Consider the following 16665-nt stretch of genomic DNA (forward strand, 5'->3'; position numbering starts at 1 on the left):
ACAAGGGAGGAGTGACATTTCTTCTCGGAAGACTGTCGGTAGTAGTCGGGTTCCTTTTCTCTTTGATCTCTATAATTTCGTGATCTTCGAGTGAAGAATGTCTAGGGAGGATGAGGACTTCAGCCAGGAGTAGAAGGGTTGACAACTGCATCATCCTTTATGCTTAAGGAGAGTATGTGTCAGTGGTCACATCGGGGCAACAATAGCCTGTCAGCCACTTTAGTTCCTCGATGTAGGGAGGCATCGGTAAGCTTCCATCCAATAGTTGTCTGTGGACTCCCCCCTCCAGGAGCGTCACCCTCTCTTTGTACTGTCAATGGTCGACCATCCTCATGGAGGTGTATGCAGCCTGCTTCCTTTCTGTAAAGATGGTCTCTGTTACCTCGTCTTAATTTATGAGATAATATCTTCTTAGGATATAGTTTCTTCGCTCCTAGTAAGAGGAGCTAGTCACCCAACTTCTCCCTTGAGTTAAGGAAATATCGATAACACTCTTTGCGAGATGCGAGTAACCTCTGGTTCCTCCTAGTTGTCATTAGCTTCTTCCCCTCTGTTTGTGCTGGTCACGTCAGAGAACTACCCGCTCTCTGAGGTGTCAGTTAGAGGTAGGGGTGTCACCAGTAGCATTATCCTCTTTCCGGGGAAGTAGAGAGCCTCCTACCCAATGATTACTAACCACCTGGATGCTATGGCATTTCCGTCAATTTACTGTAATTTCCATTGGCATGAATGGCCACTCCATGACGAGTTACCCTTGTCATTAGCATCCAAGTGGCTAAATTCAGCTACATTTCTATCACATCAGCACCCGTCCACCCTGCCGCCCCCCACCATACTCACAGACAGCACGCTCATCCGGATAGGAGTCTCCAGGAGACACGCCATCTTGGTGCTCCCCCTCCCCGCCCGCATAATACACCATGGAAACAAAAAAAGGACTAAAACAGTGGGGTTCGCTACAGTGGGACGTGGAACAGTGCGGCTCCCATCTTGTAAGGGAAGGTTTGAGTTTTCCCTCTGCATGAGCCAGCCCGATAACACCATACACTACGTGATGTTTAAATCTTTGTATTTTTACTATTATTTAGAACACATTGTTTCAAAAACCGTCCAAACACATTTGTGGGGAACGAATAGCTTTTAGGTATATTGTATAGTTAATAACATATGGTTGGGATATGCTGACATGAGTTAAGAACGCTGCGAGGTCTTGCCTGTGATTTTACGTGATCTCTAAGTTCGCATGTATTTACTTACGACGTTTTAAAATGACCGTCCGTTAACACACACCTGGAGTCAGCACACAGGTTGGCACATGGGCAGTCTTTTTCTATGTCTATGACACACAGGTTCTGCACTGTGCGCGCCGCCAACATGGAATCTTCCACCACACTTTCTAAAACTCTATAGTCCGAAGCATAATAGGCACAGGACCAAAAGAAGGGTAGACATTTGCTTAAAATAATCTTATTGTATTTATGAGAAGCAAAAGCAACTGTGAAATGTGCTGAATATCAGTTTGTTACGAATCAACAGAGTGGAGTTAGAGAACCAAGAAATAGTCATTTAGAATCCGGGTTAGAAGGAGTAGTAATCACAAGCTGAGGATCAACGGGCGCGAAACAGCGTGGTGGTCGCGCACGAGACGCAGCGTGGGCGTGCACATCAGCTGAAGATCGCCGGAGAAGACACCGAGTCTGCCTGCTGCCGTGACTGACCCGCTGCGGAGGGAAAGAGCCCGGTGAGTGGGGGTAGAGAGGGAGTGTGGGTAGAGAGAGGGTGTGTGTGTGTGTGTGTGTCTGCCTGTGTGTGTGTGTGTGTGTGTCTGCCTGCCTGTGAGTGTGCCTGCCTGCCTGCCTGCCTGTCTGCCTGCCTGCCTGCCTGCCTGCCTGTCTGCCTGCCTGCCTGCCTGCCTGTCTGCCTGTCTGTCTGTCTGTCTGTCTGCCTGCCTGCCTGTCTGCCTGCCTGTCTGCCTGTCTGCCTGTCTGCCTGTCTGTCTGCCTGTCTGTCTGCCTGTCTGTCTGTCTGTCTGTCTGCCTGTCTGCCTGTCTGCCTGTCTGTCTGCCTGTCTGCCTGCGTGTGTGTGTGTGTGTGTGTGTGTGTGCGCGTCCACAGACCCTGGTAGGCTCGTGCACCGCTCTGTCTTCCCTTGAGAGCGAACTCGGCGACAATAGGTCTCGATGCCGAGACTTAAAAAAGAAAATGATGTCCCTTTAGTGTCTTTTTTCTGCCCCCTCAAGCTCCATTAACCCACTTGATCCCCGAAGTCGCCCCTTAAATCCTCCAAACCTGAATTATATATTCCTCCAAGAGGCTCCAAGTGTGGCTCACCGGTTAGAGGCGGCAGACCCAGAAGCAGAGGTCGGCCTGGGACCAGGGTTCAATTCCCGACGCGGCAGGGTACGGAAACAATGTCAGCGGGCTCGATAAATCTCGCCTCGGTGCCTCTCTAACCATGGGGTCCTACGCTGCAACTCTGGGCAATAGTTGCTTAATCTCCACTACGGCGGCCCACCCGCTGCGGGATGCCTGGCTTTCACCCTGGGGTAACCCAGTAGGGGTTATCTCACAGGGAAAAGCCAGGATGGGTTCCCAAGGCAAGCGCCTTGATGCCTTCGGGTGATACGTGCGCTATATAAGTCGCAATACGCAATACATATGTCAAATTCCGTCCAATTCCAACGGTCCGCCCAACTGCCGTCTCTTTGCAGACCAGGATAGCGCCAGCACTCCAGTTGCTTCCCGGCATGCTGGCCGCCAAAAGACCAACAAACACAGGGAGGACAAGCTGTTATCCGGATGCCCGATAGGAAGCCACGTAAGACCAGGTGCACGGTAGCGGAAAGACTTTACCGTCGTTCGGGAGACAATCACCATCCTCCAGCTCGCCACCTCCACCTCCACTGATGGCGTCTAACTCCCGATGGCGTCCAACTTCCGAGGTCTCAGCACTTTCCACGATAAACGCATAAGAAGAAGGAATCCTTGCCTCGCCTTGTGTCTCAGATATCTGGAACCTGTCACCCTCCAGAACAAACCGCAAGAACCTCAATCGGCAGGAATCCGGCGAGAATCACCAGAACGCCAGCCAGGTACGAGTCGCCATTGCAGGGGGTGGAGCAGCGGGTCATCTATGGCTACTCGGAGGCATGGTTCTCCGTAGCCATTGACATTCTGTAAGGTTTGATATATAATGTAAAGAATGTCATACATACTTCTACATTAAACTTAGCCTTTTGTAATATTGTGAGCCTTATTTAACAAAAGAACAGTACATTGGAAATTGTATGAATGCAAATCTTGTTAACTAAGCATCTAGATTTCCAAAGATCATTTCTCGAGAAACATCGCCAAAGTTTCTGCAAAGAGTGAATGTGCTCTTTTAGTAGTTGACATTTCTATTTGAGCCGAACAGTAGTAGTAATACGTTGAATACATTTTAGGAAAGTGTGCGTGGCATGTTGATGCACATTTGAAAACTGCCACTGGCCACTTGTGTCTATTACTAATTGAAATTATGAAAAAAAAGTGTCCTTTCATTCCTCTTAAAATTACTCATGCAGTGAAATACGACCTAAAACACATTTCGTCATGGTAACTAAATGCTGAATGAACAGAGGAGCAGTGAAAACATACAACAAATACCTAATATCGGTGTGCCCTGGGAGCTGGGTAGTAAATCATTTAAGATCAGCAGGAGAACCGAGAACCCCAGAACCACGGTTATCTTGAAGCCCAGTCTCTCGCCGCTGTTCATTGGTATGAACATGCTGGCCAGGTCAACCATCACCAGAAAGCAGGCCGGGATTATCAGATTTACGACATAATGGCTCGGGGTCCTCTCTATGGTGATCTGTAAAATAAATGTAACATAGAATGAATATTTCTAAATGCAGTATATCTTACCTAGTAAACATAAGTACATAAGAACTCGGAAACACATAATTAACAGAACACTAAATAACAGGCAGGGGAGTTAAAAAAAAGAGAGAGAGAAAACAAGCATTGGCAAAGCCAATTGATGTGGCTTGCATTTTCAAATCAAATTCAAATTTCAAAACTTTTATTTCGATCATTTGATCCTTAAAGATATACAACAATTCATCATCGTTAAAAGTTTAAAAAAGTATTTAAAACAGAATTAGCATATATAAGAACAACGAATTATCAATGCTCATCTGCCATCTTTGTAAGTCGGGTTCTGGCGTACCACATTGCTGTTAAAAATTTAGCCAGGGCAAACACCGTTGACGGGGACAAGTCTGTTTTTAAGACTCTGAATGCAGGAATGAGTGTCCTGAAACCCAGGTTTCTAAGTATTGGAATCAGCCAGTAACGCCTACTTTTGCGGTATGCAGGGCAGAAGAAGATTACATGAACTTCACTTTCTCTGGATTTGGCACAAGAAGGACACAACTCATTCGACAAATGTCCTGTCCATGCTTTAGTGAAGGTCTTTAGGGGAAGAGTCCCATATCTCCACTGCAAATAGAGTTTCCTTGTAAGAGCAGGAGCCATGCCATCCAACACGCTTTCAAAGTTGTATGAATCCTTGATTAACGTAAAGGCGTGCGTCAGGAAACCCTGCCGAGTAGTTGCCAGGACTCTGGTGAGCCTATTTTCATAGTATATTCCAGAGAGTGTTTTTCTTGAAATCCTGGTGCTTGACCTTTGAGGATCTAGCCACAGCTCTGTAAGACCAAGGGTCTCGCATGTTGTCTTTATGTAATTTATCTAAGGTATTTTTGCGGCGTTAGGTAGGGTTAAAAATTCCTGCAACTCAGATCGATATGGAGCGAGATCCTGACTGCTCCATATGCGGCGCCAAAATGTTAGGGGCTTGAGCCCTAGTTCTTCGGTAATGGGCCTCAAAGCCAAGTCCAGTCTCAGAGGCATGAGTGGGGTGCTTGTTGGTAGAGTTGTAAGTTGTCTTATGAATTTGTTTTCCGTCACCTGTAGATTGGAAGGTGACGTGTGACCCCATATCTCTCCCCCATAGGTAGCACCACCCCGAGCCTGCATTTTGTATATTTGAATGGCCGGGGACAGAGGGCAGAAAGTTGATTTGGACGCGATTCTCATAATTCCCCCCGCCCTCTGAGCTAGCCTCATATTGGCTTTTATCCGGTGGGCCCCCCATGTTAGGTTTTCGTTTAGGGTTAGCCCCAAGTACTCAATAATGTGTACCCTTTCCAGCCGCACAGAGCCGAGTAATGGGTTTGGGCGCTTTTGGGACTTAGGATTCGTAATCATGAATTTGGTTTTTGGGGGATTTATTTCCAGGCCCCTTTCAGTGCAAAAGTCCTGGAAGCCATCAATTACCCTCTGGATGCCCATGGATGTTTTTGATAGCAGCAGGGTGTCGTCCGCGAACATTATGGCGGGCACCCTACTGCCAGTCAATTTTGGGGGGTCGGTGTTAGCTATCCCGGTCAGATGTGAGATTACCCCGTTCACAAAGAGGCAGAACAGGGTCGGTGCGAGCACGCATCCCTGTCTCACCCCTCTGCGAACGGGAAATCTTTCAGTCAGCGTCCCACTTTTCCCACATCTGACCCTTGCAAAGTTGTTGTGATGTAATTTGAGCAAGATCGCGAGAATGTCTTTTGGGACGCCCAGTTCTATCATTACCTGCCACAATTTTGCTCTTGGCACTAGATCGAAGGCGGCACGCAGGTCCACAAGACCGTGTATAGGGTGCCGCCCTCGATAAGCGCCCTTCTCCAATATATCAGATTTAATCTGAATACTTGGTCTATTGTGGATACACCCCTCCTGAATCCAGCCCGGTATGGGCTGAGGGTGTCTGTTTCCTCCAGCCAGTTCTGCAGGCGATTCAGGATTAGTCTGCCAAAGAGCTTTTGCGAAACATCAATGAGGCTTATGGGGCGATAATTGACTAGGAGCAGTGGGGATCCCTTTTTGAATATGGGGACCACCTCTGCGCCCAGCCAAGTATCTGGAACCCCCATGCCCCCCATAATCGCATTAAATATCAACAATAGATATGGTGCCCAGATCCCTGGTTCCTGCTTATACAGGTCTCCAGGGACCCCATCCAGTCCCGGTGCTTTGCCTCCTGGGAGTCCCGCAATTGCGACTTGGACTTCTTTTAACACGAATGGTTCGCCCATCTGGTCTATCATAGCAATACTGTTTAGATTGGTATCGGGTATATCCTCATTTGAATATAAAGATTGGTAGTGTTCCTGCCATAAGGCGGGGGCTATGTTAGGTTCAATAGCTATGGGGAGATCCCCTGACCCGTGGTTTACCACTCGCCAAAATGTGCGTGAATCTTTCTTGGCTAGTGCCTCAGATAGGTCCTCCCAATGCTTTTGATCCCATTCGGCTTTGGCATTAGCCGCCAGTGTCTTGTATGCCCGTCTATTGCCTTGTATTATCTCACGGGATTCCTGAGTCTTGATTGCGAGTAAAAGTTCCCGCTTCGATTCCCGACATGTGGTATTATACCAAGATTTTTTATTTGGCCTGGTGGTTTTTGTTGGCGCTTCTGAGAATAGATCTGACTGTAGAGTATTTATTAGGTCTTTATGGGTTAGGGCCAGTAGTTCTACATTCCTTCTGTCTGCTAATTTGTCAGAAAGACCAAATGCCCTTTCAAGAACCGGGGTAATTCTGGCGTATAGGCTGGATAATTTTGCCTCATTAGTTGCTAGTTTCCCCCACTTCACTCTCCTCCTATTGTTCGCTAGGAGTAACCCAGTAGTCCCAGTTTCATTATCCATTCCAGTATCGTCTATGCCAGGAATGGCATAATCAAGTATGAGTGCGTTATGATCGCTATCCTCTCTAGATTGTACCCTAAAATCGATTATACGTGTCCAATGTGATACTTGGGCGAGGATATAGTCTAATCTAGATTCGCTACCGGGTCTATTGAATGTGCATTTGCAGGGGTTGTCTGATATCGTGCGCCCATTGCATGCGCGTAGACTGTGATTAAGGGTCATGGCTGTAATTTGTAGTGCAAGGGGTGTCCAGGCTCTTGGTGGAGGAGCCACCGTGTCTGGTATCATGCAGCTAGCATCCTCTTCTAGGAGAGGACCTTCCAGCAGTCCAGGCAATGGCTCATAGTGAGAATTGAGGTCTCCTGCTACCAATTTGGGTAGATCCCTCTGAATGTTACTCAGCAGGGTTGAGAGATCCTCAATTGTTTTTGATTCCCCCGAAAAAGACACGGGTCTCGAATAAACGTTTACGATCAGTAATTTAACCAGATTTGGCCATTCCAGGAGAACTGGTAGAATATCTTCAGAGTCTATGGCTAAACAACTAGCCTTACAACCCAAATGGGAGGCAATCATGGTTGCCAGCCCTCCAGACGGACGCCCCTTGCCCCCCCACTTTGCCTTTTTAAAGAAGACTTCAAAGCCTGGGCATGTGAACTCCTCTCGTGCCCAGGTTTCCTGTAGAAGACAAATTCCTTTTGAGCTAATAAATGACAACCAGTCGGGACAGTCGATTTTGTTGCCGATGCCTGCCACGTTCCATGAAATTAAATTGAGCGTGGCAGGCCTTGGAGGTGGTTGCTCGATGTTAGGCCTGATGTTCTCTATGGGGACAGGAATATTGTTTGCCATTTGGGTTTGTAGTATTTCTCCTTGTTCGAGCTCTGGGTTGATGATTTTATCCTTATTAGCAGGTGTGGAGCTTGCCATTTCTTGGGAAGGATTTGGAGTGTCAGTGGTAGTTCTAGATATGGGTTGTGACCCAGATTGGCCTCCATCGGTGGGGCCATCCACTGCAGTATGGACTGCGGCAGGTTGATCCACCACCTTTGTATTGGAATCAGTCAGTCAATCTATCATTTCCAAAGTACTATACCTATTTGAAGTTGGAAAATAGGCTGGGTGGTGCAGTCTATGTGGGCCAGAGACTCCTCTCGGTCTGCCACCCCATCCTCCTCTCCTTCTGCTTGCATTTTCAGTTATCAGCTGGCTCAATTGGCTTTTCCCAAGCTGCGTGGCTCACTGAATTAGTAATTCATCTTCAGCCCAGTGACAGGCGCATTCGCGCTGCCAGGTGCATTGAATCTTTTCAGCCATCACCAGCTGTAATGTGGTTGCTTGGTACGCCAAAAGGTTTTTTCTCTAATGAAAAACAATAATGGAACTACTCTAAGCAATTACTTTGATTTGCCACAGAGTGAACCACTGTGGCATACAGTGTATAAAGAAAACAAGGATTGTTTTCTGTATACAATGCACGTATGAGATACAGAATAGAATGTGACAAAAAGTGTGACGATGAAGTGTACTTTTCAAATTCTAAAATAGTCCCTTATACATTGTAATGTAATCAAATCCTAGGGGTAGTCATCCCCATCCGACATGATCTCCCCTGTATCACTTATGGACAGATGCGCAACTAGAGCCAAATTTTGAGGGGGGCTGATAAACATTTTGGGAGGGGGCTAATTCTTCCAGCCGAAGGGGTGAAAAAAAACATAAAAGTCTTGTTAACAAGTAAATGCTCTTTTAAAGACCTGTGAAGTACTCAGGTGCGGCTGGCAGCTCAAAAACTGTCTGTGTGTGCCCGGGAACCTGTCTCAGTCCTGGCTGACAGACATGATGGGGTGGGGGCAGCTATGCGCGCCTGCATACGACAGATAAGATCGGTGTGTAAAGAAAGATGATATGGACCAGAGACCTGATGACATCAGTGAAAGAGACCAAGGTTAAAGGGTACGGAAAGAGAAGTCAGGGCGGGTAACGGCTGAGGGTAAAGACACGGGTGAGAGTAACGGGAAGAGATGAGAAACGGTGTAATGAGAAGGGTAGTGAGTGCATGGAGGCACTGGTTCCAGCAGAGGTGGTGAAGGGGGCACAACCAGCAGAATTCAGAGCCTCCCCCCGGCTCGCTACAGTGCCTTGCCCGTACCCTACTCAGTACTGTATGTTACCTTTGCTAGGCCAGTACATGCTGTGGACTTGGAGCCACGGGGAGGGGTGAGGGGCTGAGAACCCGTGTCAATGGCACATTAGGTACTCAATGATGCGGCGCCCACTTGGCTCCTATCTGGCCGCTTTCGAGGTCCGAAGAACGTCTCTGGAGAGGGGCCTTTTCGACATCCTGGAGCACAGATGGGGGATGCTTGTCTCTTGGTCATTTGGAGCATGTTTGGGCCCCTGGAGGCCCCCCTGACTTTCAGAGGCTTTCATCTTGTTGGCCAGGCCGGGTGGAGATGCCTTGTACCTAATGCTGCAGGGTTTGGAGAGGGGCCGAGACTGAAAGACCTGCCAGGGCAACCCGGAGAAGACTGGAGCGATGAGGGCCCACTCTCCGCCACATACTCTCCACTGCGTACTCTCCACTCCCCTTCGTGCTCCACTCTCTCATTTACTCCAATCTGCACCCCCCACACTCTCACCTTTTCACACAATCTCTTTTCTCAACTTTACAATTCAACCTCACGTGTACTCCCACTTGCGCGTACTCTACACTCACCCACCGAATCCACTCTCAGCCTTACACCCCACTTCTCCTTGTGTTCCCCCACGTTACTCATGCACAGCTGGCACAAACATGGTCTTACAGCTTATAGTCACAGCAAAGAGTCCTAGGACAAAATGGGAATGAGGTCCGATGGGCAGTGTCAGCTACTGGCATACGTAAACAATGTGACAAACCGATCTTGTCGGACATTGTGAGATGCTGCCACTGATAGACAGCATGAGGGACTGGCAATTGGGGGCATATGAGGATCTCCCCAAGTAGGTAGTATGAAGAATGGGCAGTGGGGGCAAAGTGTGTAGTTGCAAGTGATGGGCAATTCAAGAAGCTGCCACAATGAACATTGTGAGGCAGAGGCTGTGGGGTTCAGAATAGTAAAGTTACATTGGTGAACAGTGTTATAATGTGGCACTGTTGGGTAATGTGAAGAACTGGGGTGGGTAGTGTGAACATCTGGCACTGGTAGCCAGGGTGAGGAAAAGACAGTGATGGGGGGAAGGGGGAGCTGAAGCCCGTTGAGCCCAATGGGATTTGTGCGCCCGCTTCTGGGTTTGTGAAGTGTCTCATTGCGCAAGAGTGCTTCGCTTTATTAAGGCGAGCTTGGGCGGTGTTGAAGACTGTTGCTCCTGCCTCCGGGTGCCTTCCCCTATGGAATGTGCATTGCTTTACTTGGGTCCTCGCTTTCAGCGGCCCCTTGTCTTCAGGTTCACTCCAGAGGAGAAGGGAGTGGGGGAGGAGTGCATTGCTTTATTCTGTACACATTTTCCGCAGCCCCATTGTTGCAGGGGGGAACACTTTGGGCTAGTTAATACATTTAAATGCTTTCAGTGGGCATCCCTGGACGCTGTATCAGAAAACAATCGTGATTCCGAGCTTATCACTTCATTTCCACATGCCTGTAAACAATGCATGTGAACAGGTAAAATTGAACTGACGCTCGGGTAAAGCTCTCCAATACCTCCAGACCAGTTCCATTATACTTTGTGTTGGCTCCGGGGGAAGAATGTTTTTGATGCTGACACAAAGCATTTTGCACCCCCCTCCCCTCAAAAATATGAACACTCACCTTGCGTTTTAGCAAGTTATAAGTAGATATTTATCCAGCATTCCGTCCATCAATTGTTTCTTTTGCATTTATCATAGTGTACACAAAAATTATCTCCCCCGTTTAAAAAAAAAATGGAAGAAAAATCTGTCAAAATAGTACCTATGTAGGCCTAAATAATCCCAGGGAAATTGTTCTGCAATGAGAAAAAAGAATAGGTTGCTCCCTCAAAGACACAGCTTGACATTTGACCTCTGTCCTTGAAGGCACATCAAATGTGACAAGAGAAGAACAGGATTTAAAGGTCCCTAAGGTGTACAGCCCGACAGTAAAGGTTTCCTCATGCTAGTTACTCAAGGTCTGTTTAGACCTATGTTCTCTTTAAATTATTTTGGCAAAGTTTTCAGATGAATATATTGTGTTTACTTAATTTGATGTACATATAAATATATCTAAACCTATTACAACGGACTGCAAGTGTGAAGTGCATATTTAAATAAATGTGGAAAAATACTGGCTGCTGCATCTTCTTTTGCTTGTGACAAAAATAAATGTGGATACATACAAATAAAATGACCAGAAAATAAATATGGATAAATACAGACGGAAATGTCAAAAAAATAAATATTATAAAACCGGGAGCCCTAATTGTATGCAACTGCAGCAATGTCAAGGCAGACTTAAAAAGTTAGCTAATAATGAACATTTTGAGCTGCTATTGATAGAACATCACCAAGAACATCCCCAACCCTTACACTCTATCAAATGTTAGGCATAATGGGTTACATAGGCAGTAAAGGCAGGGGTAATTGGAAAGCCATATGGTGGTAAATAGGGGATAGTGGGAGACGGTTTGTACTTTTGTATAACTTCCCTGCTCACTTGATTTCTTGCAAATGGTGTAGATATAAATGGGGACAGGCATGTGACACCCACCTCTTCTCTCACAGAGATGCCAGCCAGGTTATTGTCTGTTTCACTGTGTCTCTTCTATCGGTGCAGTCCATGGACCACCTCAGAATCGAGGAACATAGGTTACTAACTTGTTGATGCTTACATTCATACAGACGCCCAATGATTTCCATATATGATTTGGATGTAACAATTGAAATCACAATATGGGCCCCATTCGCAGACATCTGCAGATGAAATTAATGCAATGGATCAAAGATGTCCGTATGAGAATACACCACTTTAAATGGTCTCCTTCAGCAGTCCCTACTCTTTGTCATCGGGTCAGAATACACAGAAGCACATTACGCCTCTATGGCTCTAGCAATGATTGGTCGTGGCGATGCATACATCTTAACCAATGCTGGGTATTGTGTAGAGCTGCAGTTTTCCTTTTTTTGCCTGGGTTAACAATGCAGTTGTCTGAAAACCCTATTGCTTAAAATGCATGTACAGCAGGCTTTGGGCCATCCCCCTTTAAGGATTGGCTTACCTGGAGCCACTTCGTTTAGCCATTGTCGTAAGATATTATCAATCACATATTAGATATGCCCTTTGAATATTTATCTCCCACTGTCATGCCATTGACTATTTCTTAGTTTGTTTCGCCTCCTATTGAGTGCTTGCATTGCATTGCAATCCCGGCAGCACTATTTTATATGGAAGTGGTATACTCAATCATCATCCATTTTGCTACTTTCAATTCATACAGAGAAAGCAATCTTTTTTTACTGTAAAGAGACATTTATTGGATGCTTTATCATTACTCAAATGTGAGACCTATACTAACAGGATCTCCTAATTGCTTTTTGTTTATTACGTCAGATGTCCATCTTGTGGTCAGGCTGCCTGGATATAATCAAAAAGCAATTAGGTGATTCAGGCATATGAGGTACATGCTTACATGTGGGCATTTTATTAGAATCTACAAGACCCCAACCACTAACACAACACCCTTTCCCGCCACCAATTCCATCACCAAGGCTGTCATCCCCAGTATCATATGACACCACCACTAACACCACCCTCTCAATTACCATCACCACCAATATTATCATCAGTATCACCATTACCAACATCCCTGCACGATTAACAGCACCTCCACCTCATTTACGATCAACTCACAAATATCACCACCACAATTCACTAACACTATCACCAACTCCACTACCCACTGCAATTCCATCACTAATAGCACCTCTAGCACCACCACAATACCAACACCAATATCACCACCAACACTACCACCAAAACCAACACTGTCAATATCAATACTACTACCACCACCAACATTACCAAACTACTCACACCATTCCCATAAATTGGCTAAAGCCAACAAGTCTGCCTTTTTGGAGATTCTGTTATTTTTCTTGTAGTTCTGGACTAAACCGCTATTGCCATCACATAATAAACAACAGACACCAAAACGTACAACATACACCACAAAAAACAACTTACACCTGCATAGAGATAGATTTACAGAAAGGGTGTTTAGGAAAGCCCCCTTCAACCAGAGCTGGACTGGGAACCCAAAGCAGCCCTGGATAATATTTTCAGACCAGCCCCCACAGGATGCGTATCAAGTGAGCGCAGCAAGCAAACCTGAATACTTGAAAAGTCGGCGCTTCTCCGCCCAAGACAATTTGAAAAAATATGGCAAAAATGGCAAATTCTACAGCACATTTTTCATTATATATTTGAACTTATTAACTTGTACAGCTCTGTAAATAATGACCAGACAGGGCACTTCAGACAGATCGTCCCAAATTAGTTTTAATGTTTTGCGATCTTCCACACGTTTTCAATATGGCGGTAGTGAGTAACTATTACCAGACAGGTAACCAGGAGTGAGTGTGCACAGATCTGCTCAGCTCCACTCCACCCTTGTGAATCATAAAGTCTGCTGTGTCGTCACTGTGCCTTGCCAGCCTCCTGGGCTGATCTACCTTAATTGGACAGCTCAGTCAGGTAAGCACCTGCCATGGATATCAGTGGGTGACATACAGGAGACCCCATCGGAGACAAAACAGCCTTTCACACATGCCAGGATGACAATACACAAACCAGTACAGTGGTGTAAATATAACACCTATTATTTAGGTGCTCTGTAACTGCAGTGTGGACAAGGAACCTTGATTCCCTGAATGTGAGGGACTCTTTAGTAGAAGCCTCCCTGAATTTAGGGTTGCCACGAGTCTCCTAGAAGGTAAGAAGATCCAGAATTCCATGAAAAGACAGAAAATTGCGTCAAAACCCCCTGAAACTGAACCATAAATTTCAGTGAAAAGAAAGGAATTCTGGATATACCTAATGCATTCTGGGATGAAGGCAAGATACATTGATCCTATGGCCTTCAGTTGTGGACCAGATGGTTAAAAAAAGCACACAAAAAAGCAGCGCGACCAATCCTAACTCTTAAGATATTGTGAGTGTCCCATCCTTCCCAGAGCTGACATTCAAGGCTCCCAGGTCACTCATTCACTACCTGGAAAGGAAACTCTCTGGTTGCAAGTTTGGCATAAAGTTACTCTAGAAAAGATTTCAATAACATGAAGCAGCTTAAGCTCCACAGACATTCAGAAACGCCCTAACCAGCATTTTTTCTGAGGACAGGATCCCTTGGTCGCACATCCATCGTCACAAAACTCTGCCGTAGGACTACTGAACATATAGAAATGTCACTCTATTGTGAACTGACAACTTGACACTCACAGCGGCTTAACAAAGGCCCCTGCAGCCCCTGCAGTGTGGGGGGGGCAGGTTTACCCATACTGGAGGGGGCCTCCTCAGCCCCTACTGATGTGAGTTTGAGGGCACCTTTCAGCATATCTTGCAGGGCGGGCCACTCACATTTTGCCACTGGGCACTCACTGTAGCTGGCTGTGGCTGGCCTTCTTGCTTGGGGTCTGGACTAGGCCTGCCTTCATGGTGATTCTCAGGGTTTTAAGTGGGATGAAAAAACTGGGGGGGTCTCTTAAAGGGGTGTGGCTTACAAACATGTAGGCTAAAAATCTATGCTTAGCATAGTGTGCTGCCTGACTTGAAATTTTTCTGTTTCTATCATTGCATCCAGATATATGATACAACAAGTAACATACCTATAACAAGTCGGAACTATTGCCTTTGTCAATGGTTGTTAGTTGCATAAGATAAATAGGCAGCAACTATGGCTAGTATATGATATTGAAAAAGCTTCCACTTAAAGCCCTGGTGACACATGAGGATGTTTGCTGCTCAGGAGTTTCAAAAAGAGAAGGGAAATCCAGAGAGAAAATTACTTACCTTCAAGGATTTCCCTTCCCCTACAACGCTCACCTGGCATGACGTGAAAACAACTACGGGATGGCTCTGATCAGCAAGGCTGAGCCAAAGTACCAATGAACAAAAGAAAGTGCCAGTGCTGATATAAATAGAATTCGTGCAACAAATGACCAAGACAGGACTTGAAAAAATCAAGAACGGGAATAACTATTTAATAGTTTTTTTATTTTAGCAGTGTTTTGGAAAAAAGAAGGCTTCTCTATTGTTTCCTATACAAGGGGACATGTTTGCAAAAGGACACATAAAACTTAGAAAAGTGGTGGTGGTTCATCAATCAAACAGTATTCCAGACATATCACAGACATTCAACACACATTCATACCACTCAGTGACGGGGATATAGTGGGTTTACAATTCTTAAAATATGTACACAATATACTACGAAATGAGCAAGGTGTATACTACAAGATGAACAAAGAAACAGGCCACAGTCTGCGAACAAAATTTACAGAAAATGAAAAAACAATTAATTTTTTACTGTACAATCCTAACTGGATCTACAAACAAAACTTTTTTTACTAGGACAACTAGGTATTGTACTAGCGACTAAGAGGACAACTGTGAACTCTTGTCGCTCTTGCAGACACCGTGTGGCAAGGGCCTACGCGTTTCGAATCCCGCTGATTTTCCTGGGATTCTCTTCAGGGCCTTATGTAGTATCTGAATAGTAAAAAAGAGAATAAAACAAAGAAAAGGCGTGTTAAGGACACGAATTGTAGGGAGAACTGTTAAAGAAATGGGGAGACCAAACATCAGCAAACTTGACAGAGTGAAATTCCATAACTCTGGAGTCTTACCAGTGGCAGAGAATCTAATTCAAGGTGGGAGGAGGGGTGTACTATACAATTGTTAAGTGCAAAAAGCATAAGTTGGAATTGACCTTCAGGTGTAAAGAACAGTTTCCTTGCCTGATGTACATGCTGTGTAGGCCTTCGTCTTAAGAACTGAAGTCAATGGGGACACAAGAAAAAACAGGGCAAAACACGAGGTTTCTACCTGTAAGGAGAATAAGCCCTTTAGATTCGACTCTTATATCGTCTATCTAGTGAAGAATCAGGGTGAAAAGTCATGCTTACCCGTGGCACGTAGTTGCCGAGGTTCCAGGCGGCGAACCGGTTTTAATAATTTGTAGTGGGGTTCTACGAAGTGAAAAAAAGTGAAAAAATGAAGAAAAACGAGGATTATTGAGGCGCATAATATAGAGCGCATTTGATGTCGGACAACTGGTGAATCACTATTACCTAGGCTGGTCTGGAAATTTACTGTAGACCGGTTTGAGGAATTACTTGGTGATACAAAAGTTCTGCAAATTAAAGGAAAAAACAACGGAGTCGGTAAGAGGTTGAGAGTTGGAAATTCAGGCCATTCTATACCGTGGTCGCCAATGGGTTATGCTTACCGCTATCTTTAACAAGCATGTAAAAAAGTCAATGGTCCGGAATTCAGTCGGCCGGTGCCTGGGGGAATAGAAGATGGTATAAGTCCGGGCACAATAGTTAGCCATAATCTAAGGGAGTTTATGAGAAAGGGCGCTTACCGCCTAGTTCGTGCACAAACGCTTTGTCAAACTGGAAGACACACGCTGGGAAGACTTGATTTAAATTCAAGCTAGAATAAAAATAATGAACGCCAATTTAGAGACCCGATGGTGGAGACAACAAAGGATAAGGGGATGGAAAGGTTTTAACTTTCTTGTAAAGCCTACCGGCAGCCGCCGGTCTGCTGGCGTTGCAACAGGTACTAATCTTTGGCGCATGCGTGTAGCAGACCCGAAGTTGCTGCTATCTGACTTATATGGGGTTAGAAGGCGCGCTATAGCAGCCGGTACAAAGGCCCGGGCTGGAGTTAAAAGCGTAGCGTGGAAGAGACCG

At 45.7% G+C, this 16665-nt stretch overlaps 1 protein-coding gene across 1 annotated transcript in view; it reads right to left on the bottom strand.

The window, feature by feature from the left end:
- LOC144798348 (5-hydroxytryptamine receptor 3A-like) overlaps positions 1-16665 on the bottom strand; it is a 431839-nt gene that overhangs the window by 48360 nt on the left and 366814 nt on the right. The window contains exon 7 of the mRNA XM_078669182.1: positions 3646-3853. Coding sequence (XP_078525308.1) covers positions 3646-3853 — 208 coding nt within the window. The remainder of the gene's footprint in view (positions 1-3645; positions 3854-16665) is intronic.

The sequence above is a fragment of the Lissotriton helveticus genome, chromosome 12 (assembly GCF_964261635.1).
Source record: "Lissotriton helveticus chromosome 12, aLisHel1.1, whole genome shotgun sequence".
Taxonomy (NCBI): Eukaryota; Metazoa; Chordata; class Amphibia; order Caudata; family Salamandridae; genus Lissotriton; species Lissotriton helveticus.